Source organism: Vitis riparia, chromosome 13 (genome assembly GCF_004353265.1).
Source record: "Vitis riparia cultivar Riparia Gloire de Montpellier isolate 1030 chromosome 13, EGFV_Vit.rip_1.0, whole genome shotgun sequence".
Taxonomy (NCBI): domain Eukaryota; kingdom Viridiplantae; phylum Streptophyta; class Magnoliopsida; order Vitales; family Vitaceae; genus Vitis; species Vitis riparia.
Window position 1 is genome coordinate 19,566,213 of NC_048443.1, and position 26,016 is coordinate 19,592,228.

General features: G+C 35.0%; 3 protein-coding genes across 6 annotated transcripts in view; 1 reads left to right on the forward strand and 2 right to left on the reverse strand.

Moving 5' to 3' along the window:
- Positions 1–568: 568 nt before the first annotated feature.
- LOC117928614 lies at positions 569–8,185 on the reverse strand. The gene is made up of 3 exons (XM_034848546.1): positions 5,541–8,185; positions 2,472–2,782; positions 569–1,180 (listed from the first exon to the last, which is right to left on the reverse strand). Exons 1-3 carry the CDS (start codon positions 7,874–7,876, stop codon positions 816–818), a joined length of 3,012 nt encoding a protein of 1,003 aa, XP_034704437.1. The 5' UTR covers positions 7,877–8,185; the 3' UTR covers positions 569–815.
- Positions 8,186–21,318: 13,133 nt separating this feature from the next.
- LOC117928612 (myosin-4-like) lies at positions 21,319–23,508 on the forward strand. Its single transcript, XM_034848544.1, has 4 exons — positions 21,319–21,785; positions 22,797–22,907; positions 23,002–23,082; positions 23,243–23,508. Exons 1-4 carry the CDS (start codon positions 21,471–21,473, stop codon positions 23,315–23,317), a joined length of 582 nt encoding a protein of 193 aa, XP_034704435.1. The 5' UTR covers positions 21,319–21,470; the 3' UTR covers positions 23,318–23,508.
- LOC117928611 (protein GLUTELIN PRECURSOR ACCUMULATION 3) overlaps positions 22,073–26,016 on the reverse strand; it is a 60,751-nt gene continuing 56,807 nt past the window's right edge. For 2 of the 4 annotated variants that reach the window (XM_034848543.1, XM_034848539.1), the window contains exon 16: positions 24,494–24,866. In XM_034848543.1, coding sequence (XP_034704434.1) covers positions 24,807–24,866 — 60 coding nt within the window. In that variant the 3' untranslated portion in view covers positions 24,494–24,806. Of the gene's footprint in view, positions 22,452–22,991; positions 23,337–24,493; positions 24,867–26,016 lie in introns of those variants that run through there. The other 2 variants (XM_034848541.1, XM_034848540.1) reach the window with 2 other exon arrangements.

A 26,016-nucleotide genomic window follows, 5' to 3' on the forward strand; every position in this document is an offset into this window, starting at 1 on the left:
TCAAAACCAATATAGAAACTACAAATTTGTAAAATTCTTGGGTACCTAGAGGTGATATCCCTTTGCTTTTTGTCAAATGGGTAACGTCAATACTGATATAGGGGAACCATCTTCTAGTTGAAATCCCATTCCTTCCTGTAGAAAAAACATAAAATAAGATTTTGTGAAAGGAGACCTTCGGATGGGCCAAATTCTACTCGAGACACTTAATGAATGGTTGGTTGAATACTAATAGTTTGACCAACGGAGTTGTGCCAAGGAAAGGAGGCGTTGGTCAATGAACGGTAGGTTGAATATTAATGGTTTTGACCAACGGAGTTGTGCTAAGAAGAGTAGTTGATTTGGGAGGGAGTGAAGAATCGAAGAAACATAGGGTAAATCACGATGAATTGTGCGGACAAGGATCAGAGGGCTCGGTGCCCTCCGATCGGGCAAGCCCAGCACCCTGCTCTGCCCCAGGGACTTGAGCTTGAAATTGATCCATTGAGGGTCGGTAATTGAAATTCTGACTTGAAAGGCATTCATTCATAATCCAATTTCCGAGAAGTAAGATTGATTCTGAGAAAGATGATAAAACAATCTGAAAATTGCATTAGCAAGAGGGAAACCCAAGTGCCCCCAAACACCGGCTGTCCTCCACTAGCAAACTTAGTTAGAATTTAGTTTTATGGGAATTCATAAAGAGCTGACGAGGAAGTGTTACATAACAGCTCTGTTTACATAACTGACATAGGTTTGTAGAGAGGAAAAAACATAGCTCAAGCTTGTTAAACAAGATTATTCTATCTTTAATTTACAGATTTGAACAGTTACTTCTAATCAGGTTTAACAGGGGCATCTGCAAGCTCCCGGATCTCCTGCTTGCTTTGAATCAAACACCTTCTCTTGGAGTCAAAATCAAGTTTGTCCAAGTCCTCTGCGATTCCCATGTACCCATATAGAACAACCTCCTCTGGTTTGTCTGGCTGCATTCCCGCTTCCGTACTGTTGCTGCTTTTGCCATTGTTGTAATTTATTTTCTCAAGATCTGCTCTTCCATGATTATTCCCAGCATAATACTTGTGAAGCTTTACTGCATCTTCCAGTCCAGAAAACGTACCCAAGAACTTCACCACCATAACACTATGGTCTGCAGGCTTACCGAGGCACATCTTGAATTTTCCCCCGCCAAAACCTTTACCTGCCATTAAGACCCCAAAAAGCGAAGGCAGTAAAACAGAATAAGCATAGCACCAGCTTCCAAAACTAATTTACTGTGCACATCGCTGATTTATTTAAGCCAAATCCAGAGTGAGCATTAGGGCACCAGCTCAGTTAAGCTGAGTTAAGCTAGAGGTAAACACAAGTGTTTTCAAATACAGTTCTCAAAAATCAATTTTTAATAAAAATTCTTCAGAACATTTCTCAATTGTTTTTAAAAAAAAAAAAAAAAAATCTATTTAAGAACTCAAATGTGAAAAATAATTTGGTCAACTTATTTTCTATGAAGTTATAATGCACTCATATTTTTTTTTATCAGATATAATGCACAATGCAAAACTTCTCAAAACATTCTTCATATATTAAATTATTTCTCAAAATACTCCACAAAAAACACCTGAAAACATCTAAAAAAATCAATCTGTTTTCAAAACAAATTCTTAAAAACCTATTTTCAGTTAAAAAATTTGTCACACGTTTTATCTCAAGTTAAAAATCTATTTTATGTTATAGAACAAAAGACAATTTTCATGAATAGTTCCCAAACAGACCCAAAACTTTTAATCTGAAGAGCTTATCACTTCGCCAATAACCCAACCCAACCTAATATGCTATAACTTAGCCTATATGACCTCAATTTTCAGAGAAAGAGTTTATATGGATAGCCCTGGGTTTGGTGAAGTTAAATTTGATTGACAGGGTTGATTTAAAAGAAGGAAAGGAAAATATTGAGACTAGGGAATAAGAATGAAATAGTCAAATGATAGCAAGGGCACTATAGATTTCTAATGGTGTGAAGACTTGAAGGAAGCAACCAGGGCATTTAGAAGAATCAACACAAAACCAAGTAGTCAACGATCAGAAGGAAAAAAATATAAGCTCTTGCTCAGGATAATGAGAGGTTCACCCCCATGAAAGTATAAGGGCATTAGCCTTCAAAGTTTTCTAAAACTGCTAATTTTCAAGTAGCAAAATAAGAATTACATCATAAGGTTCGCCATGTTTTCTCATCAAATGGGGCAGGATTCAACATGTTTGTTCAACAAGTTTATTAGGGTCAGGTTTAAGTTGGGTTGGTTGACAATGAGCTTGTCTTTTTGGTCAGACCTATTATCTGAAAATAATAATAATCTCATATTTCTCATTCTGTGTTGCTTGTCATGAATAGGTTAAATTGCATTCTTATTTTTTATATGCATTGCATTCCCTCCAATTAAATTCAGTAGTAAACCGACTCAATATAATTATTTAACCAAAAGTTAGTCACACACCTCTGAGAAAAGCCCCAAGCGCTTCAATGGTTACACGCTTCCATTCTTCTGGATCACTGTTCGAAATAGAAATGTTATGGATGATGACAAGTGGTGGCCAGAGAATGAGGTCCTCTTTCTGAGTCAAAGCTTCATCACCAGGTAACACATGAGGAACCCATGTTATTGTGTCTGGGGGCACAATGCTGTTCCATCCCAACAGAACACAAATTGCTTTGTGAAGACCCAAGTGGTCTGCTCTCAGTCCAAACTTGTGAGACATATAGGCATGTGTCACCAAGCGCTGAGTGTCCATGAACTCCTTGGAGTTGCTGAAAAAACTCAGATACATAATCAATTGCTAATAAAATGCATGATAAACTATATTATTACCCAGAGGCATGTATGCACAACATCAAATCTACTGACATAGAACAGAGGAGAAAGAGGAGGAACAATAAGAATGCTTGAGCTTTCACAAGAGAAATATTATTTAGATTATTTTAATAGGCAGTAAGAATAATTTATTGAACATCTTTGAATGAGAAAAAAATGGCATAAAATATAAACTCCACAACAGGACCCAGGTATGAAGGGAAATTTGTGGCCAAGTGGGGTTTCAAGCTTTGCCTGAATGACATCAACACCTTAAGAAGCAATGACAGCAACACATAAATTGACAGATTAACACAGCAATATTACCTACTGAATCTACCACAATGATCTCCAGGCAGCCTATTCAAAGATTGTTATTGATAAAAATGACCAGTACGTCCACTCTCTATATATCAAAAAGTGAAATAAATCAATAATCTTTTGTTACTCCTTGATTCTAGAACCACCAAAAATATCGAGCCATCCTTCGGAAAAGGTTTAGCGCCAAATTCTCCCAACATGATAAATATTTAGATATTCCTAACCATGGGTAGGGATGGCAATGAGGTAGGTTTTTTCGGCTACCCGTCCCGCCCCTAATGGGACGGGGTTCAATTTTAATAAACGGGTTTGGGACGGGTTTGGGATTTTTTTTAAAAACCCGGGGCAAGTTCGGAGCGGGTTCAGGTATTGCCCCATCCCGCCCCGCCCTGATTATATATAAAATTAATTTTAAAATTAAATTTAATTTAAATTTTAAAATTAATTTTTATTTTATTATTTTTAATATATAGATAATAATAAAATATTTTTAATAAAATAAGTTATAAAAAATATAATAATTTAATTATTTATAAAATATATTTATTTTAATGTAATTAAATTTTAAAAGTAATTTTAAAAAAAAATTAAAATTCAAAAAAAATAAATAAACGGGGCAAGGTGGGGCGGGTATGATAAATTCTCATACTCGCCCCGCCCTGTTTAATTTTTTAAATGGGATGGGGATAGGAATTGTTTTGAATAAATGGGGCGGGGTTGGGATGGGGGCAACCCGTCCTGAACCCGCCTAGTTGCCATTCCTAACCATGGGGGACTAAAGCAGGTCATTGTTCAACAATCTCATAGATAAGATCCTCGAAGAAGGCAAACAGCACACATTAAAGTGTGTTGATCCAAGTTAACTAAAATCAGTTCTCACTATCTTCACTCTCTATAATGCAGCTGTTTTCAAATTCCAAACACCACTATAAATTTCTTAATTAATTGAAAAAATCTTCTGGTAGAAGTTTCCCAAGATAACCTAGAGCCTTACATGGTTGAGTGAATTGAAGAGAGAGATTTGAATGGACCAAATCCTTGGTCAACTCCATGGTGTTATCGCAAATCTCCTCCAGTGAAGAATTGGGTAGACAGGCCATTATGTCCTCAAACTGATTGCTTCCATAATCACAACCACCAAGACTTCTTCCTGCACTGTCAACACAGCTCTCTGTGCTGCCAGGATTACCAATCCAACAATATCACCATCAGATCACAACATCACATCCATCACCACTAATAGCAGTAGGATTCAGCTTACCCAATGATAATAGTAATACTAATAATAGAGTTTTTCTTAATGGAATGGCACATGGCCTTTCTCAAGGAAGCACACACAAGTTCACTGCTTATTAGCTTAAGAAACATCTATAACCTGGTAATGCAAGAACTGTGTGAATTATCCTGAGTAAATGTAAATCTAGCATTCACTAGAGGTTGCATCATTAAGATATAGAGCATGACAAGACACTGCTCTCGCTCAACTCTAATATCCCATATCCAGTAAGTCTATGATAAGGGAACATATAGGCTTCTCTGTTTGGCCAAAATCAGCAAGAAGCATCAACTTTGGACTTCAAACTTCCCATTCTAGTATAGAGAGTCTCAACAACTTCTCAGCCTCATCGACACATCCCATTCCCTGTTTGGTTCCCTTCTTGTCCTTTGAACACCTTTCTACACATCCCTTGCTCTAAAAGAATACTTTATTCAAAACCATGAGAATATAGAAATTAAGAAAGAGAAAAGGGTGGGAACAAGGAGAGTCGTAGGTGAATCTTCAACCAAAAATTCTACAAGGCTGAATATAAATTCATTTTGGAAAAAATAGCGAATATGATTAATTTGTATTCATCTGAAACAAAGACCAGCAATCCTAGGTTTGACTTTCAAACCGCTTCACCCTGTCCAATCTTTTACCTCAATAGATTATCCATGATCTACCTTGGAACAACTTGGGCAATCAAGAAGAACAAATTTCACTCAGAACAACAAACTCAACCCTAGTCATAGCCATTAGCCTAGGAACAGGACATCCAGCAGTAACAAAAGATTTACACGACATCTTAGTATCATGGAATTCCCTTGAACTTGCATGACAAAGTTATATTTTAGTCATTCAAAAAGTTCATTCACTCATTGCATGGAACCAATAGTGGGAACCACTAAGTCATCCGCCCCAATATTTTCCCAAACACCTAGACAAGTTGCTGATTTTCAAAACTCCAAAAATCTATTATAGGAATCCCAAAGAAAACCCAACTGGCAAAATCTTTTAGGTTAATAATTACTCACTTGATTGCAGAAGTAACGATAAGACAAAGAACTTCTGAATCAAAAAATAAAAGAAGTGATCCACTTTTAGAAAGAACACCACAGAAAAAGAAAACAAACCTTCTGCCGCAAACAATGCAGAACAAACTGCCAGCTTGTCCTTGCTCCTTGTATCTTCTTCGAACAGATGGGTGTTCATTCAACTTTTTGGAAAACTTTAAGAAGGATTTATGCACCAATTGCTTAAATTCTTCGGAGTCCTCAGGTGGCTCAGATTTTACAGGATTTTCCCAATCTTCTTCTGATGGGTCAAAATCATTTTCATTTGCATCCACATCCTCATAATAATCTTCTTTAATTCTTTTCCAAACTTTGTGCTGTTTGTTTGGATAACTTCTTTTATCAAAATGGTACGAGTTATTCCAGCTTAGAGAGCTAGGTCTATTTTGACCCTTTATATATCTACCACCAGGCTTATAGGATTTGATTGGTCGCTCTTCTTCATATTCTAATGGATCTTGAGATGATAGCCAATCATAAGCAGAACCTCTACGATGGTCTCTGCCATCAAAAATCCTCTCAGAGTGTCTATATCCATTGCGCTCCATTCTTGTTGGTTTTGTTGAAGCTAAACCAGCCAGGTCTTCATCATACATCTCTTCAACACTATCACCTAGATGACCCTGAAACCTTCTAGGCACATGCGTATACCATTTACTCGAAATAATACTTCTAGAATTATACCTAGTTACTTCTTCATCCATGCTGTGCTTTCTCTTGAGGATCCTATCAGATGCGTCATAAATGTCATGCTCCTCTCCCTTCATTCTTTGTCGTCTTATAGCAAGTCTATGCATTTCCATGTCATAGTCAGCCACAGGTATAATCTTTAATCTTTCTTTCTGAGACACTGGGTTTGCATCTCCTCCAGAAACATAATGTGATCTAAGGCGTGAGAATTCGTGTTCCTGTACTACTCCAGAATTCAAGATATCATGATCTCGTGAAACTTGCCTACCAGAATTCAAGATATCGTGATCTCGTGAAGCTTGTCTTCCAGAATTCAAGATATCGTGATCTCGTGAAACTTGCCTTCCAAACTCAAGCCGATTATGTCCTGAACCCAAATTACTTCCTGAACCCAAATATAGCCCACCCTGCTTTGATGCATTTGGTGTTCTTTTCATATCAAGGTAGTCTGAACTCTGCTCTTGTAAAGTGGGATGGCGTGCAATGCTTCTGTCTCTCAGGTTTCCACTAGAAACTTTAATGTCATCAACATTATCTACAAAGCGTTCAATAATACCTGGTCTTAATGAGTCCTTATGATCATAGTCTACTCGAGCTAGCATCGGCATCTTTCTGTATAAATCATCAGATGGATATACATAATCGTGGCTCTCCCTTGCCAAAATTTTGGAATATAGATAATCCTGATGATCTGTCAATTCAGTCTCAGAATTTCTTTCAGATTCAAGAAGCTGCCTTCGGCCATATCCACGGAAACCCAAAGGTTCGGTTTGATTCCGTGGAAACTCATCTGAAGGCAAACGTGGATCATCCTGGTAAGGAACCTGCAAATCAGCCCGTGAAATGCTCAAAGAGGTGCTCGCGATCTCCTTGAACTGAGTGTTGCTTGGTATTTCCTTGGATCGATGCGATGGCACCATAGTATATGAAATATCCCTGGTATACATCATGGGTTTCTCGCCTTCTTTATAGGATGATTCCATGACCGGTAATTTATCTGCAGGTAATGAATTCCTATAACGAAATGTTTCATCTTTATACCGGCTTATATCAGAATCCCGAAAAGCAGATGTCAAAGGCCCGCCAGTTTCATCGTAATTAGAGGCAGGACCCAGATCAGGAGCCAACCTAAAGTACCCTCTAACACCATCTTCCATTGTATTCTCTTTCTCAACCAGCATCCCATGCCTCTCACTTCCAGACAATCTGGTGTCGCTATAACTCAAAGCTTTATCTTTTCGGACTCTAGAACTACTATGATCATAACCACCATATAAATTCTTCAAACTAGTGTTTGCTTCACCACTAAAACCCGACGAAGCCTCCCGCAGCACTTCACCTCTCCGCCCAATTTCCAGCTGCCTACGCATGACAACCCCCTCTTCCACCTCATCATCGTCATCAAATTGAGGCCTTTTATGCACGGCTGCCAGCGGCGGCGACCCCGAAAGCACCCGATTCCCTCCCCCTCCGCCTCCGCCGCCGCCCAAATGCCAGCCATAGTCTCTCCTCTCAACCGAACTGCTCCTCCGATCACCACCCGGAATTCGTCGACCCACATCCAGCTTTTGCGGGCTCAAACTCCGCCTCTCCGGCGCATCCCGGCGAGAGTTCGAGAAAGAGTCCGCCCCCAGTTCCAATCGGCGGTCTCTCACCCTCGCTGCCGGCGACTGCGGCGCGAAATCTTCAAGCCGTCGCGATTGCATCAATTCAGTATCCCAAAACCAAAACTATAATGTATAGTCCAAAAAAAACAGCAGTGATCTTAATAGAAAGTCCACAAATCAAGATCCAGAAAACCCTAACCCTAGAAACACAGTCTGAAAAGGAGGAGGAGATTTTGTTCCTTCCTTTTGTCAGAGCTTAGAGAGTGAATTAGGAGAAGGAATATGATCCATGCGTTGCGATAGAAGAAAAAGTGAGGGTTTTAGGTGAAAAGGCAGATAGAGATGAGAGCAGTAGCCTCATACGCGTATATTGGGGTTAGTAGTGGGACTTGGCCCTTACGGAAGAACGCGGAATTGCCTATGTGTTTGTTTTTTCTTCACTCGCTTTTTTTTCTCTCTCCCTCCCTCCCTCCCTCCCTCTTTAGGTTTACTTTTTGGGTTGAAAACCCTTCATTGAATGCATGCACACTTCCCAAATTACACTTGATTGCATCCACATGCATTATAAATATACAATAATTTATTATAAAGTTGAAAAAAAATATTAAATCAAAGAGTCCACTACGTTTTGGAATCAATACCTACCCAAAAAATTAAACTAATCTTAATATCTTACTTATACAATCTTTCGTGTTATTTTATCATTTGTTTTTACTTTGATGTCATATATTTCTATTTTATTGGACAACTTAAAAATTTTATTGTATTCATATATTTTTATTTTTTATTCAACTGTCTAAATTTCACCATATACTTTTAATATTCGGGATCATAAATTTGATAAACGTCGAACCAATATCCTACCATTTCAAAGCATATTCGAGTATGGATAATTCTACCATATCCAACTTTCGATTGAGTGATTTCATGTATATATGATCATAGATTTAGGTAGCTAACCATATGGGTAAGAAATTCTACCATTATTTATATCTTTTAATTTTATTTTTATTTTTTATAAAAAAAATTATATTATCCCATGCAAAGCTAATGTTGTTTCTTAGAGTACTTATGGTATACTTCTTATTTTGACATGAGATAAATCTATAATTTTTATATAAGATGTTCCACTTTTATATAGGAGTTTCTAATTTTAAAAATAAAAAATAAGAAGTACATTCAAATAGACATTTATTGCTCCAATGGTTATATTTCTCAATTAAGTGAAAGTTTTCATCGAAAATGACTTATGTATATAATATTGATAAAATGTACCTATTTTTTCATGCAATGTAAAACGATACTTGTCAATGGAAAATTGAAATTGAAAGTTTGTTACCAATTTATGGTAAATGACAAATATACATAATGCATTTTTCGGTTAATTATTTTTATTTATTTTTTCTTTTTATAAGGACACTCCCTTCCTCTTTCTTTAGTTCTTTAGTGACATTGGTTTCCTTTCTTAGAATATTTCATAAAATTTTCCCTTTGGCAAACATGATCACATCAACATACATTAGCACAAGTTCACTTTAATCCCCTACTTCTTTTGTTTATTCCACATCCATTTGATTTCTTATTCAACTTTTTTGTGATATATTCATTCAATTTTCTCCTTATTATTATGGAAAAGAATGATTTTATTTATTATATTTATGACAAAATGATATAGTATATATAGTGTATAATGCTACAAAATTAGGAAACTTATATATAGAAAGTTGACTAATTCCTAGCAATCATCTACCCTAAAAATCAAGAAAAATAAATAGAAAATATACAACTATATAATCTTGGAAATCAAGAAATTAATTCTCTAGTATTTTTAATCAAATTTAAAAAATTAAGGAGTTAATTCCTTGATATTTTATTCCAAGAAATTAATTCTCTAGTATCTTCAATCAAATCTTGGAAATTATGGAGCTAGTTCCTTGGTATCTTTAATAAAATTAGTCTACACTTTCCCTTAAATTAGTGCATAGGTATTACCTATCCCAAACTTGTTAGTTATATTCTAAAATGAGTGACTCGATAGACCTTTTGTTAGGGTATCAACAAATTGCCCATTTGTTGAAATATAAGGAGTACAAATGAGTCTATTATTTAGTTGCTCTTTGATAAGTATTGATCCACTTCAACATGTTTTATATAATCATGTCAAAGTAGGTTGTGAGTAATATTGATTGTTGATTTTTTAACACAATATAACTCCACAGCCCCTTTCTACTTCACTTAGATCACCAAGAATGATCTTTAGCCATAATAGTTCATAGATTCATTTTTCCATGACTTTGAACTTTGTTTTAACATCAGACCTAACAACTACAACTTGTTTCTTACTTTTTATGTCATCAAATTTCCTCCAAAAATAGTATAATTTGTAAATGTTGATCTAGCATCTATTATTGATTTGACCTAGTCTACATTAATATAGGCTTCCAAACTCAACTCTTCATTCTCATTGAAGAGTATTCCTCTTACCTGAAGTGGATTTCAATTATCAAAGAATTTTATGCGTAACTTACAAGTGAGTCTCTTTAGGGGAGTACTTAAACTAACTTATTACACTCATTGCATAACTATATTAGGTTTCATGTGAGACAAATAGAGGAGTCTCGCAACTAGCTTCAGGTAACTCCTATTATCTACTACTGTATCTTCTAATGTTTCCTCAAGTTTATAATTTTGTTCAATAGGTATGTTAGCAGGTTTACATTCAAGCATCCTAGTTTCTTTGAGAATATCAAGTACATACTTTTGTTGGGAAATAAAAATACCATTTCTTAAATGGGCTAGTTCAATTCATAAGAAATACTTGAATTTATTCGTTTCTTATCTCAAATTCTCTACTAAACTATTTATTAGTGTTAGAAAAATTAGGTTAATCCAACCTATGGTAATCACCCTAAAGGGGGGGTGAATAAGATGATGGTTTCTTTTTGCAAATTTTAACTATGTGAATGTATATATGCAAGTATATAATAAACAATATAAAGACAATTGCATATAAATCAAAAGAGTAGGAAAGAAAGAATGCAAACATAAGATTTTATAGTGGTTTGGTGCAACCTGCACTCTCCTCTAGCTTCAATCCCAAGCTTGAGGTTCCACTAATTCAAGGCTTCCAAACCAAGCCTTTAAACAATACAATTAGATTATGGTTCCAATTCACCCTCTTGGACTTTTGGTTCTAAGCACCCTTTACACTTCTCAAGAGATATCCCACTCTTGAACAACCCCTCAAGTGATACCACACACTTGAGAAACTTCCTCTTAAAGATTTACAAATAAATGATCTCACAAAATCCTAGTACAAAAACTTTAAGCTCAAATGATACAAAAAAAACTAGGATTAAATGGTGCACTAAAGATATGCAAGTTTTAGAACAATGGTGCACTAAAAAAAAACACTCTTCCAAGGCTTAAATATATTCAAGAAAGGTTTGGGAAGGTTAAGCTCATAAAACAATAAACATTCAAGCCTTTTTATAGAAGAAAAAAGTCGAACTAACCGTTGAGGGTTCGATCGGTCGAGCTGGGGGTCGACCGATTGATTAGCCGTTAGCATTTAATGCTTGCGAAGTGTAAAGGGTGTTTGGAGCCAAAATTTCAAGAGGGTGAATTGGAACCATAATCCAATTATATTGTTTGAAGACTTGGTTTGGAAGCCTTGAATTAGTGGAACCTCAAGCTTGGGATTGAAGCTAGAGAAGAATGACTGTAGGCCGGGTTGCGCCAAACTACTATAAAATCTTGTGTTTGCATTCTCTCTTCCTTACTCTTTTAATTTATATGCAATTGTCTTTATATTTTTTTTATTATATACTTGCATATAATTGTCTCTCACATTCACATAGTTTAAATTTGCAAAAAAAGACCATTACCCTATTCACCTCCTCTTTAGGGTGATTACCGTAGGTTAGATTAGCCTAATTTTTCCAACAATTGGTATCAGAGCTAGACTTTTTATTTAAGACTTAACCGTCTAAGAAGTAATGGCAAATCCATCAAGCTCATCTCACATTGAAAGTTTTTCAACCACCCAACCTCCACTTTTCACGGGAACCGATTATCCCTATTGGAAAACTAAAATGACTTGGTTTTTCCAATCTACTAATCTTGATTTATGAGATGTCATTGAAGATGGTCTCCACATTCCTTCAAAATTAGAAAATGGAGTGATGGTTCCAAAACCTAAGCATGAATGGGATGAACTTGATAGAAAGAAAGTTCAATTAAATGTCAAAGTTGTTTTTATCTTACATTGTGCTATTGATAGAAATGAATTTAATCGTATTTGGTAATGTAAGTCGGCTAAAGAAATTTGGAAACTATTAGAAATCACTCATGAGGGAAACAACCAAGTTAAAGAGTCTAGAATCAATCTCCTTGTGCATGATTATGAATTATTTTCTATAAAGGATTTTGAATCTATTGTAGAGATGTTTTCTAGGTTCATGGTGATTGTGAATGAACTTGAAGCTTTGGGAAAGACCTACACCGAAGTAGAGAAATTCATGAAGATCTTAAGGTCTCTACCAAATAAATGGGAAACAAAAGTGACGGTTATTCAAGAAGCAAATGATCTCACCAAACTCTCACTTGAAGAACTCATTGGGTCACTCATGACTTATGAGATAAATTTGAACAATCATCAAAGAGTTGAAGAAAATAAGAAAAATATAGCTTTTATGGCTTCAATAAATGATGATGAAGAGGAAGAGAGTGAGAGTGAAAGTGAAAGTGATGAAGACTCCATGGAAGAAGAATGCACAAATGAGGATGTCAACATGTGCTTTATGGCTTTGGAGGAATATGAAGATGAGGTAAACTCCAACTCTAACTATAATAAGTTTCAAGATGTACTTCAAGAATTATATTCTGATCTTGAAAAAATTGGTTTCAAAAATATCTTTCTCAAGAAAAAGATTTCTTGTCTTCAAAATGAGCTTAATGAGTGTAAAGAAAAATTTGAAAATATTGAGAAGACAAACATCTCTTTTGAATAGGAAAATGAGGAGTTAAAAATTCTCAAATGGTCAAAAGATTTTTGATATGATTTTGGCAAATCAAAAGTGTTTTTTTGATAAAAAGGGGCTAGGCTACAAGCCTTTCAAAAATCAATTTTTTTAAGAATTATTTTGTAAAGGAAGCCTCTAGTTTTTCACCTCAACTATTTGCAATCTTTGTGGAAGAAGAGTTCACATAATTAGTGATATTTGTCCCTTAAAAAAATCCTTTCATGTTCTTCAAAACTCTAAATTATTTTGGATTCCAAGTGGAAGAAAGACTAACCTTTTAGGATCCAAAATGATATGGGAACCAAAGGTTACTTAATTTGTTTTGTAGGGATCCATGCAAGAAGGATGATATGCTTACCTTAGAAAGAATGCATTGATAATATTGGTAATGGTATCCCTTCTAAAGCTTAAATTGCAGTATCTTTTTATCATTTTGCTAACACTTGGTATAATTTTTGTTAATAATATAACATTTGGTATCACATGCTTAAATGATCATATTTGTTAAACCAAGGTTTGGATTAAAAAGAATATATATTTTTTTTAAATACACCTAGGTAAAATTGAATGATCATATGCTTGTATGCTCTAATAGTATTATTCAATGCATGTTATATATCTTTTTAAATGCATATGTTCTCCCATATATATTTTTTTCCAAATTATGCTTTAAATTGGGAATGCTCTAAGGATGAGCAATCTTTTATTCAGAAAATGTTCTCTAATGAAAAAAGGGGAGATTCATTTTCATGAGAAATCAAATCATGCTTATTGTTTATTTTTTAAACTTTTGATAACATGTGATTCCCCTCATATACTTTATTGAGACTTTTTGTTGATGACAAAAAGGGGGAGAAGTAATGGTAGGTTGCTAACTAGAGAAGAAATGTCAATAATGTTTTAGCAATCCTATTCATATTGATGCTATGTGCTTTATTGGTTATAATTGCATGCATCATATTTAATAATAATGTCTTTCCAAATTGCTAAATTGCTCTTTATGCTATTTATGTTTGATTATATCTTTTTGAGCATCCTTAATATAATCCTTGAAGTTTCTAAACTTGAATATTTTCTAAATTCAAAGGAGCATATATTAAAGGGGAGCTTTTTAGCAACCTTAGTTTTGTCATCATAAAAAAGGGGGAGATTGTAAAACCAAGGTTTGGTTAATCTCGGTTTTGATGATAACAAAACAAGGTTTAGAACTAATGATTATATTTCAAGTGTGATTAGGCAAGACGATTTCCAAAGTGACAATCACAAAGACAAGTCAAGCCAAAAAGAAATCATGAAGAAGAAGAAGATCTTAAAGATAAGTGTTTTTCAAGACCCAAGCTTCATAAGATCTCTTTGTAAGGTTGTTGGTGCGTTAGGTTTTTCATGCATTAGGTTTTTCATGCATTACATTCTTTACTTATGCACCAAAATCATCCAAGAGTTATTTTGTTTTAAATATTTTAAAAATTGGATGATTTCATGTTTTCAACTAAAACCTTGTGTAAAATGTTTTTCAAACTTGTTTAAAAGGTTTTAAGTTGAAAAAGTTTGTTGTTGAGCCAAAAATGGCTCAACCGGTTGAATCGGATGAGGAACTGATCGACCCCTAACTCAACTAGTCGAGGTCCGGGTCGACCCCCAGCTCAACCGATCAAGGGTGCAAAAAACTTTCTCTTTCTTCCAGAATGGTTGTTCAATTGATCAAGATTGAACCTCAACTGGTTGAGGTCCGATCAAGGTTTGGTTGAGGCCCAATTGAGGTCCGATCGAGGTCCAACAGTCATCTTCCAAGGCATTAAATGGTCCAATGACTAGTGAATCGGTCAACCCCCAACTCGATCGGTCGAGGCTGCCTTTTGCTTTTCTTGGCTCCCAAGCTTAGAAACCTATAAATTGAGAGCTCCATTTCATTTATGATATAGAGAACACTTGCAATCAATTGTCTACCTACCTGTTCTTGGCTCAAAAGCTCTCATTTATTTCTTAGTGCATTAAACCATCACTTGCATATCTTTTAGTGCACCCTTGTGAGTCATCCTAGTTTTGTTTTGTATTTGAGCTATCTTTGAGCTAGGTTGAGGGATTCTTTCTTGTAAAACTTGAGTGTTAAAGCCTTCAAGAGATTTGAATCTTGAAGAGATTGTGTAAGAGCTCATTGGAGCCAGAATCCAAGTGAAAAGAATTGGAAGCTTGGTTGAAGCTTCAAGTTAGTGGAACCCTCACTCGGTTAGGAGATTGAGGAGAGTGGATGTAGGCAAGGAAGTGCCAGACCACTATAAAATCCAAGTTTGAATTCTCTAACTCTATCTCTTTATTTCTTGATTATATTGTACTTGAATTTGTTGTTTTGAAAAACCCAATTCACCCCCCTTTTGGGTGTTTTTCTCATTTAAGCATAGCCTTTATTTTCTAAAAATGGTATCAAAGTCGAGGTCATGGGTTCGAACCCTAGGGGTGTCACTGGGGGAGAGATTGTTGGTAGATCGAAGGGGCTGCGTCCATCAACTCCCCTTATGTTCGTTGTGGGCACTTGGGTGAATGCACTATAAGGTTAGGATATGTGTCTTTCCTACAAGCAATTGCTTTTAGGAGAGTTGGTAGCGCTTGAGGTCCCACAATTAGGTTTTTCCGTTTTTTCAATATCATCCTCTATCACAATTATATCATCCATACAAATAATTAAGATTGTGATTTCACCCATCATTGACCATTTGAAAAAGAAAACACAATCATCCCTAACTTTGTTAGAACTTTTGGTTTATCATAGTTTTAGCAAATCTTTCAAGCCATGTTTTGGAATATTGAAGTCAAAATTCTCAAATGGGAAAAATGCTTTGATACGATTTGGTAAGTCAAAAATATATTTTTGATAAAAAAAAAAAAAAAGTTAGGCTACAAGCCTCATAAAAATAAAAAATATTTTAAAAATTATTTTATCAAGGAATCTAATTGGTGCCCAAATATGTTCCCTAAAAGCACATAAATGGTGTGAATTATACAATACCAAACGCACAAATTGTCAACTTTAGCTTAAATACATGCTAGCATCCTAATTGTGGTACTCACTTGTTATTTTGCATTAAAAGACAAGAAATAAGGGTAAACAAAGATGGCAATGGAGAATACTTATCAATTGAGGTAGAAGAAGGGCTTAATCAAGCATTGAATAGAGGTTCAAGGCTTGTGGAAGTTGAAAAGCATTGAGGCAAAGACATAAAAGTAAGACAAAGTCAAGGCATAATAGAAAGCAAGTTATGAAGGGGAAAGAGAGGATGATCGAACATAGGAACAAGATTGAAGTCATTTTAAGCCACAAACAAGGAAAGGTGAAAAGACCAAGATTAGAAGCTCAAATTTGAAATTAAGGAAGCATTTTGAACTCCACCATGCAAGGAAGATCAAAACAATAACCTAAATTTGAAATCAGCTTCGCATTTTGAACTCACACATGACCATTTGAATTTAACATGTGAATTAAAAATCCATTTCGAACTCATAAGTGTAATTTCAAACTCAGCTATGCAATTTTGAACTCAATATCCATATTTAGAACTTAGCTTCCAAATTTATTAAACATTCATCTTAGATGTATTCAAACACATAAAATTATATAAAATAACTATAAAATATTTACGATGAAATATGAGTCATGCATGTGAAGTTGTGGATGTAAAAAAGGCTTTCATACGGTGTGGACAAATTGAGCAAAAGTGATTTGAGATTCAGAATATGTTGATTATTTTGATTTAATATTTAAATTTATTTTTAACTTTAAATTATGACATTAAGTTAATTTATCAAATATGTTTAATTTATTTAATGATTAATTAAGTTATTAAAAACGTATTTAATTTATTTAATGATTAAAATTAAATTATCAATCCATATGAAGTTATTAAGTTTATTTAACTTTAAGCTTCAATATTAAGTTAATTTATCAAATATAATTTGACTATATTTGATATTCAAGAGAAAATGTGAGGGAAATAAAATAAGGAAGAAAAGTAGAAAAAAAAAATGAGTGAAGAAGAACAAAAAATAGATTTAAAGTCAAATTATTTTTATATGTTACTTCAAACTCATTTCATTTAACTCTTATATATAAAGATTATTTAAATAATTTAAAAATAGATAAATGTCTAACTAATTTTAATTTTATTTGGTTTTCTTTTATATTTTTTGTACTAAAATCAAATATGAGAAATCATGGTCTTATTTGGCAATTGTTTTCAAGAACAATTTTCTATTTTTTAGAATAAAAAACTAAAAAACTGAAAAACATATTTGCCAATCAAAAATTGTTTTCTGTTTTTATTTTATTATTATTATTATCAGAAAACATAAAATGAGATGTTTTCAGATAACTTCTTTTAGTTGTTTTTAATTGTTTTTTGAGATTTATTTTAAAGAATAATTATACAAACATATGTAATGATTAAAAATAAAGTTATGGACATAAAATTTATTTTTAAAACATATTTAAAAATATTTAAAACAAGTTAAAAACAATTTTAAGTTCCCAAACAGACTTTTGTTCTACAAAAACATTAGAGAACAGTTTTTAAAAATTGTTCTTAAAAACTATTTTTTTCAAAATTGTTTTAAAAAACAGTTACCAAACAAAGCTCATTTTTCTCAACGGTTTTTATTTTTATTTTTATTAAACCATTAAGTCAATTTAACAAGCATGCAATCAATATCTTTTTCATGCTATCCAAATAATAATAGTAACTTAGGGCCTATTTGGTAACTGTTTTTAGAAATAATTTTAAAAAACAATTTTTGAGAACAGTTTTTAAAAATTGTTTTATAATGTTTTGTAAAACAAAAATATGTTTGGAAATCTAAAATGTTTTTAACCTATTTTTAGTATTTTTAAATATGTTTTAAAAATAATTTTAATGCATAATGTTTTTTTTTTTTTTTATCATTTTAAATGTTTGTATAATTATTTTTTAAAACAACTCTTAAAAAACAAGTAAAAATAAGTGAAAATAACTAAAAAATATTATCTAAAAACACCCTTGTAGACCCCCATATGGGGCTTGTTTTTTTCATTTTGCTGCAGGTCACACTTCTTGCCAAGTGGAGGGCTCTTAAAGAGCCAGATGCTGCTTCCTGATTGGGTGGTCAGTGAATCAGGTAGTGGGTTGGAAATGCAATGGGGTGGAGACACCTGTTGGAGGATATTCAGAAGGGCTTTTGAAGTGTGAGGGGGACCCCCCCTCTCTTACCATGAATCCCGACCAGATGGGACGGGCAGCCATAAAGCTGAGGGCTCGATGCCGGCTGCAACAGGGAGAGTGGTTGGGCAAGCCATGCTTGTTGACCGGTGAATAGGAGGACAGAAGGAGGAAGAGGGGAACGACTGGGAAGGGGACAGAAGGAGTAAGGGGGAAAGCATTTTTTTAGAGAGGTACGAGAAGAATCAGTCAGGTTTGATTATCTTTTACTTTATCTTATCTTATTTTTGAGGATCACCTTACGTTTCTTGTTGATATCCAGATGATTGCTTTGATTACCTAAGGAAGCAAACCTGTTTCTGACTTTTGTTTATTTGATCTTTGTTTTCTCTCATATGAGCTGCATGTTGGATATATTTTGTGTTTGTGTGTTAAGTTCATTGAGATCCTCCCACCAGACTCTTTTGAAAGCTCTTTTGGTCTTCGTGACGCAGAGCTTGGTTTTAGTGGTATTATCTCCCCTTATACATTGCTCTGTTCTTTTTTTTTTTTGTTCTTTTTCTTTTTCTTCGCTTTTCCCCTATATTCTTGGCATTTTCTGGAGAAGAGATTCGTTAGCTCGAGGATGAAGCAAAGTAGCAAACTGCCTGGGTATATTTTGCAAAGTGAGGGGAGGAGAGCATTCTAGTTTTCCTGGTGTTTAGTTGGAGATATTTGAAAAGAGGAGATCCTTTCTTGGATGGCAATGCTACAGAGAAAAGAGTGGAGACATTAGAGGTTTGAAGAAGCAAGCTGAAGTTGTGAGGAGAGGCCCAAGGGGAGTCGCGGAGAGTAGGGAAAGAGCTTGTTAGTTCGATCCAGTTTAACTTGTCCAAGCAAAGGCTTCATGTTCTCATGATAAATAACACGGTTACCCCATGCCTACGCCTTCTTCACTGTTCGCGTCAGCCATACCCATTTCCTTACTCAAGCTTGTAGGAATCAAGCATCCTCCACCACACCCATTTTCCTCTCATTCATTCTCCATCCCACTCCCTCACTTACATGGAGTCTCACGGGTGCATGCTATTCTTCACTCCTTCACATACCCATTAAAACCACTTACCCAAGCCTCCATATCCATACAACCCACCAAACCCGCTTCTCTCTCTAAACTTTCACCTACCTGTGGGATCCTTCCTAAAAATGCCACGTGGCTCTCTCTCCCTTGCACACGCAGACGGTCCCCCTTGCGACTCGCGGCATAGCTCATTCCACCCGGGGAAGAATTCTGTCCGGCCGACGTTCAACCTTCTTCGGATATCTCACATCCGGAATTCTATCTGGCCGATGTTCCACCTTCTCCGGATATCTCACATCCGGAATTCTGTCCGGATCCTCTGATAGCGCTTACCCGGAGAGCATCCGCAGCTGACAATTTTAGATTCCCCAGACAGCTTGGCTCGTCAAACACTCGCGATTCGCCGGATCCATTTTCGCCCGCAATCTTTTGCTCCTCTTGATTTTAATAGGCATGAATGTTTTTTTTCATAATTCCGGAATAATGGAATCTGTGATATTAATTCATGCAAAATAAATGGGTTTTGGTGGGAGCCCGACATATGTGACTTTATGATTGATTGATTGATTGGTTGTTTTGATTGTCATACATGATTTATTTACCCTACTCTCTAACATACATGCGATTATTCCTAAATTGCGTACTAACCCTCTCTATTGATAGCGCATGGTGGCTTGTTGCCCAGGTATGTACCCATTTTCCTCTAATCGTTGTCTATGCATGTCTCGACTTTTATGTGTGCATGATCATTCAGGATATTCATTGATTTACTCGTCAATTGCCACGTCAGCTTCATTTTATTAGTAGAGACTCGACTTTAGGGACTTAAAGGGGTGCTACGGTCTTTACCATACCTTCCCAATAAGTAACCTGACCCCTGAACCCGATCCGGTTTTTTTCGCAAACCACCTTTTCCAAAATAAGGAGTCACATTTAGTATTTTTCTTTCTTATTTTGTTTACCCTTTTAAAAATAAAACAAAAATAAGTGGCGACTCCTAGTCATTTTTCCTAATCAATAAAATCATTTTTTTTTCAAAATAAAAATCAAGCTCGCCATCGAGTGGGAAACGTATGAGCAGAAATGCGGGGTCCACAACCCTATTTTCTGTTTTTAAGAAAAGAAAATAAAAAACACTTTTTGGTTGTCAAATAAGCTTTCCAAGTTTTTTATTCTAAAAAATAGAAAATTATTTTAAAAAATAGTTATCAAATATGCCCTTAGGATTTTCATTTTCTTAGATATTTTTGCTTAGACTAATATTTATAAGAAATTTTTTTACAAAACTTTCTTGCCAAGAGATTATTAAATACATTTTCTATTTTGTACTCAATAAATAAGACAGATGTAAAGCTCTAAATAAAGAAGGAAAATTAATCGCTAAAACTTGTATATAAATGGAGAAAGGAGTCGAGAGTGTTCTAGGGGTCACATGGATAGCCTTCTGGATTACGTGTGGTACTCGAAATGCCTCCAATATCGACAAGGACATGTGAGTCGTGACAATGTAGTCACCCAAGTTGGTAAGAAAAAACTTGTGATTGACTGAACATTGTTGACTTGAAACATTTTGTAACAAAAATTTTAAAATAAAGAGTTAAAGAGTCATTGATATATGAGTCATTATAGACTATATCATATATAAAACGACATAAATGACTCATATATCAATATAGGCAAGTCACTCAATCAGAGATGGTCATGTAGCTAAATGATGCCATTAGTTTGTCCTTTAATCTCTCTCTCTCTCTCTCTCTCTCTCTTTTTCTTTTGTGCAAGGTGTTGGATATGATAACCATTCCATATCTTAAAATTTTTGCTCCCAGTGGCAATTTTATGCAACAATTTCATAAAATCTCTACTAATAAATTTCATAAAAAGCGATTACTTTTCATTTCCACTTTCCTTGTAAAGCAAGTAAGGAGAACCAAATATAAAGAGCATCCAGGAGGACAAAACAAGGCGTGATCAGCCAACAAAGTGGGTAATGGGTATCACGTGAGAGAATCCCTTTTACTTTAAGGGATGGTACTACCTGGCAACTCACAACATCCACATGGGAGACAGCCTCAGGTCATGATATGGAATTTGGAATTTGACACTTTACCCAACTTCACAAACAAGTCTTCAGTGCCCAGGAAATTTCCTCTTAGTAATACTAGTAGCTCAAAAACTTGAGAAAAAGACTTCTAAAACCGGTTAACCTCTTAAGTGGGTGTTTTTGCCTTTTGGGTAAATGGTGGAAAGGAGATTTGAGATTCTCTAAGGCAAAAGTGGTAGTCACTAAGATGATGGTCAGGCATCTTTATAGGGATGGTAAAAGGAAAAGGCATTCTTGGGAATTCTCATCTTGCTTTTGTCGAAGTGTTGTGAAAAGAAAGCAAGCACTGTGGGGGAGAGTTTTGCTTTAAAGCAAAAGCGAGAGAATGAAGGAGGTGAATGAAGCTACTGCTGCAGAGACAAGTAAATATAGGAACAAACTAAGTTACAAGTTACAACAACATCCACCCAACATTGGTTTGCAGATGCAGAAAACAAAGAATAATCTTAGCAGCAGCGGAAGGCTGGCGACGATGATGATGATGGAAGATGAGGAGGAGGACATGGCAAGATCAGCCATATCCACACTACAGTCTAGAGAAGAAGAGATTGAGAGAAAGAAGATGGAGGTGAGGGAGAAGGTTGAATTACAGTTGAGCCGAGCAGAAGAAGAAACAAGGCGCTTGGCACAAATTTGGGAAGTAAGTTTAAGCAACAACCCATTCACCATCACCACTTCCTAGCTAACTAAATAACAGGGTTATGCTAAATCACCCAAATACACTTTACAAATCAATGCTACAAATACATACAGGCATATTTGCTTTCATATGATAGTCTTGGTTTATCGCCTACCAATTTAAGCTTTTGGTCAATTGGTAAATGTGATTTTTGGGAGGTTACAAGTAATCCATTCATTTTAAAAGAAAGTATTTTTTCCAACTACCAAAAAAATATTTCAATCAAGAGGCAAAAGTGTGCCATTAGGTTGACCATTGTAACTAATTCCCCAGCTTTATTCTACATAAAAGAGAAAGATGACTCCTCAACAACCAATGATGTTATGGTTTTACATGGAAAGTAATTTATGTGCACATGCAACCACATGCAAATTTAAATGGTCCATTATTGAACACCTCAAAAGCATCAACATTTGATAATAGTTTTCACAAGACAAAAAAGACTACATGTTCCAGCTTAGCTTGTCGGTAGGGCACACATTCGGGTTTTTGGGAAACCAAACACATCTTACCATTCCATCTTTACTAGAAATTGAGAGCAGAGTCAACACTAGAGATCATTTTTGGAGAGGCTAAATTGGAAACCTTAGGAACCAACATAGATAAAGCTCAGTGAGTGGAGACAGTCTGCCAAAAATTGCAAGAATTAATTTAAATAGGGGGATGGCAACACATATATCTAAGAATAGCTCTAAGCATTAATTTGAGAATTACATGTGTGCAATTCATAGCTAATGCAATGTTCGCACTTCAAAACATTAGAAGCTTCACACATTGAAGAGTTGCAGGCTAAAGCATCAGATTCAGTTGGGTTAAAAAAAAAAAGTGAAATACAATTTGTTGCATCATCAGAACTAGAGAAAATATGGACAGTGTGCCTGTTTGTTATTTTCCCTTCTTATAAATGCAAATTTGATTGTAAACTGCTAATAACAAAATCATTGACTTGATATTTCTTATGCAATCTATTAGGAACTTGAAGTGTTGGCAGATCCTTTGAGGAAGGAAGTTGCAGTAGTGCGTAAGAAGATTGACATGGCTAATCGAGACATAAAGCCACTGGGGCAGAGCTGCCAGAAGAAGGTTATTTTCCAGACGACACTAATTTTCAACATGTTTCTAGATTAAATTGAACGATGGGATTGGAAATTTACACTCATGATTTGATTGGCAACAGGAGAAAGAATATAAAGAAGCTCTTGAAGCATTCAACGAAAAGAACAGGGAAAAAGCCCAACTAGTTACCACATTAATGGAGGTACATGTGAAATCCAAATTTTCTTACAGAAAAGCAAAGATTTTAACATGATATTCCAGTTATTTACCTTCTATTCAGAGTCTTAATTTTCTTTTCTTCAGTTCTTATACAGATTCACAATATACTTTTTCTTCTACTGTTTTCTCTGTGATCTTACCAGCTGCTGAGTGAGAGCGAAAAACTGAGGATGAAGAAGCTGGAGGACCTTAGCAAACATGTAGATTCCACACTCTGAGATATTTCCATGTTGATATCTGATAGAATATATGTGATGTATTCAATATTTATTTTTGAGCGATACTGCACCACACAGGTCTGTTTTCAACATATCTACCATTTGCATGATACCATGCCAGATTATGACTTGTTTATTGTTAAACTATACATGCACTCAAATTGATATGAAAACAAAAAAGGGGTTTGCTACCTGAGGTTTATTAGATTAGGGAACAGCTATTTCAAAGCAGCAGCTTCCCCAGAGTTTCAAGGGAAAATTTGAGCAAACTACATTGAAGGATTTTACCTAAAATTTATTTTTTGGCATTTAATAGATTGAGCAAATTAGGATTGACTAACTAATTTCAACTGGGAATTTTTCCAACAACAATATAACTTCCATTAAATTGAACTATTACATAGAAGACAGGTCTGTTTTCAACATATCTACCATTTGCAAGATACCATGCCAGATTATGAGTTGTTTATTGTTAAACTATACATGTACTCGAAGTAATATGAAAACAAAAAAGGGGTTTGCTACCTGCAGTTTATTAGATTAGGGAACAGCTATTTCAAAGCAGCAGCTTCCCTGGAGTTTCAAGGGAAAATTTGAGCAAACTACATTGAAGGATTTTACCTAAAATTTATTTTTCGGCATTTAATGGATTGAGCAAATTAGGATTGACTAACTAATTTCTAAACACTGACATCTCAACTGGGAATTTTCCAACAACAATATAACTTCCATTAAATTGAACTATTACATAGAAGAATCAAGTGATCCAAGAAAAAATTCCTACCAATAGAAGATGACATTATTGGAAAACAACTTCCAATAAAACATCATGTACACTCAAAATCATCTTATTTAATATGGAAATTGGAAAACATAAGTTCTTTGGGAAACAGTTTCTAGTGCACTAAATGTAGCCCAAAGGGGATACAAAGATCATTTGTTTATCTTTGATATGATAATAGAGGATCCTGAAATCAAAATCATAATGCATGCTGGCCAAGGAAAATGTAGTGAGCTAATAGTCAATTTTCTAAAGTTCCTCGCATTTACCAATGTCAGCATGATATTGTCCCAGTAAAAACAAATGTTCAACACCAAACTAACTGCCTCAACCAAAAAGCCTAAAAATCTGTGAGTGCCATGATAAGAACATTGTGATCAGTAACCAACAAAATATGCAGACAAAATCACATAGCATTCATTACCATAAAAACCTGAAATTGCATAACTAAAAAAGAGCAGAATCAAGCAGTGGAATATCACCAACATTTTTTCTGGCTGTACCGATTCAGACGCATTTTCAAGGAATTTATATGAACATGTGTAAGTCAGCATTTGTTTTCTGATTGAGATGAGCACAATTAATGTTTGAGCCAGTTGTTACAGGAGGAAGCACATTCACATTACAATTTATGAAGATGAAGCAAACTCACAAAAATTTAAAAAGTTTCCTTTTAATTTCCCAGTAAATTAAGGATACCAATGTTCTTCAATTGGACAAAAGCTGTTTGTACTCTGCCAGCAGCTTTGGGATATCATCCATACGTAACTGAAAATAAGTGACATAAGCATGAGAGAGAGAGAGAAAAGAGAACTGAAAATCAGCAAGAATGTAATCAAAATAGGAGTGGGAGGTATCCATGTATGGCATTCAAGGGGAAAAAACTGAAGCATCATGATTATATTACAAAAGGAAGGAACACTGTTCATATACAACTGAAAATCAGCAAGAATGTAATCAGGATAGGAGGGTGATGAGTACATATAAGGCATTCAGGCCAAAAAACTGAAGCATCATGATTGCAAAAGGATTATGTTCCATTCCAAGAGTAAATCTTCTGGTTTAAGAGAGAAGGTTCTTCAGCACCTCACAGTTTAGCTTTAGGAGATTATTCTTCTATAGGTGAGAAAAATAATATTATAAACAATGCCTAACAAAAAACAAAAAACAAAAAACAAAGGGGGCCAAAAGGCAAAGTCCAAAAGAGAGAACAAAAAACAACTCCCTCTCTCAGCAAGATTTATGATGAAGGATATTATAGTCCCTGTCTAGTGGATGAAGGATATGAAGAAGCTGCAATTCAGGGGTTCAAGTGCCCTCATATCCTAGCACAGAAAATTTATTAATTTATGCATAATAAATACAGATAACTAATGTAGAATTCTCATTAATGCGGTATGGCAATTAAACCACCATCTTAATCACAACAAAATGGAATGACTAGATTGATGGGGATCAAGCTCACCCATTTCAAGTTTATTATAGGCTTAGGATTGGGGACAAGAAGCATGCCTCTTCACATCAAAGTGGGATTCATTTTCTTATCAAAATTCTTATCACTTCAGTACTCTATTTTTATTTAGGTTTCTTGAATTGCATATAAAGAGGGTTGAATCATCAAGAGAAGACAACTAATATTATTGCTATTTAGAACCATTCAGAAAATTTGTACTCTCTCTCCCTCTCACAACTTTTTCATATTCCTATCTAATTTCTATTCTTTCCTCACCTATGGCATAGGCGGTATTGGCATAGGAGGTGTCTTGAGTCAAGACAGGTGTCCTATGGCATACCTTAGTGAGAAAATTGATGAGGCTAAAAGGAGATATTCCACTTATGTTAAGAGTGTTAGGTTGTTGTATGAATTTTTCGTCATTGGTGGTATTATCTATTACTTCAAGAGTTTGTGTTGTACTTT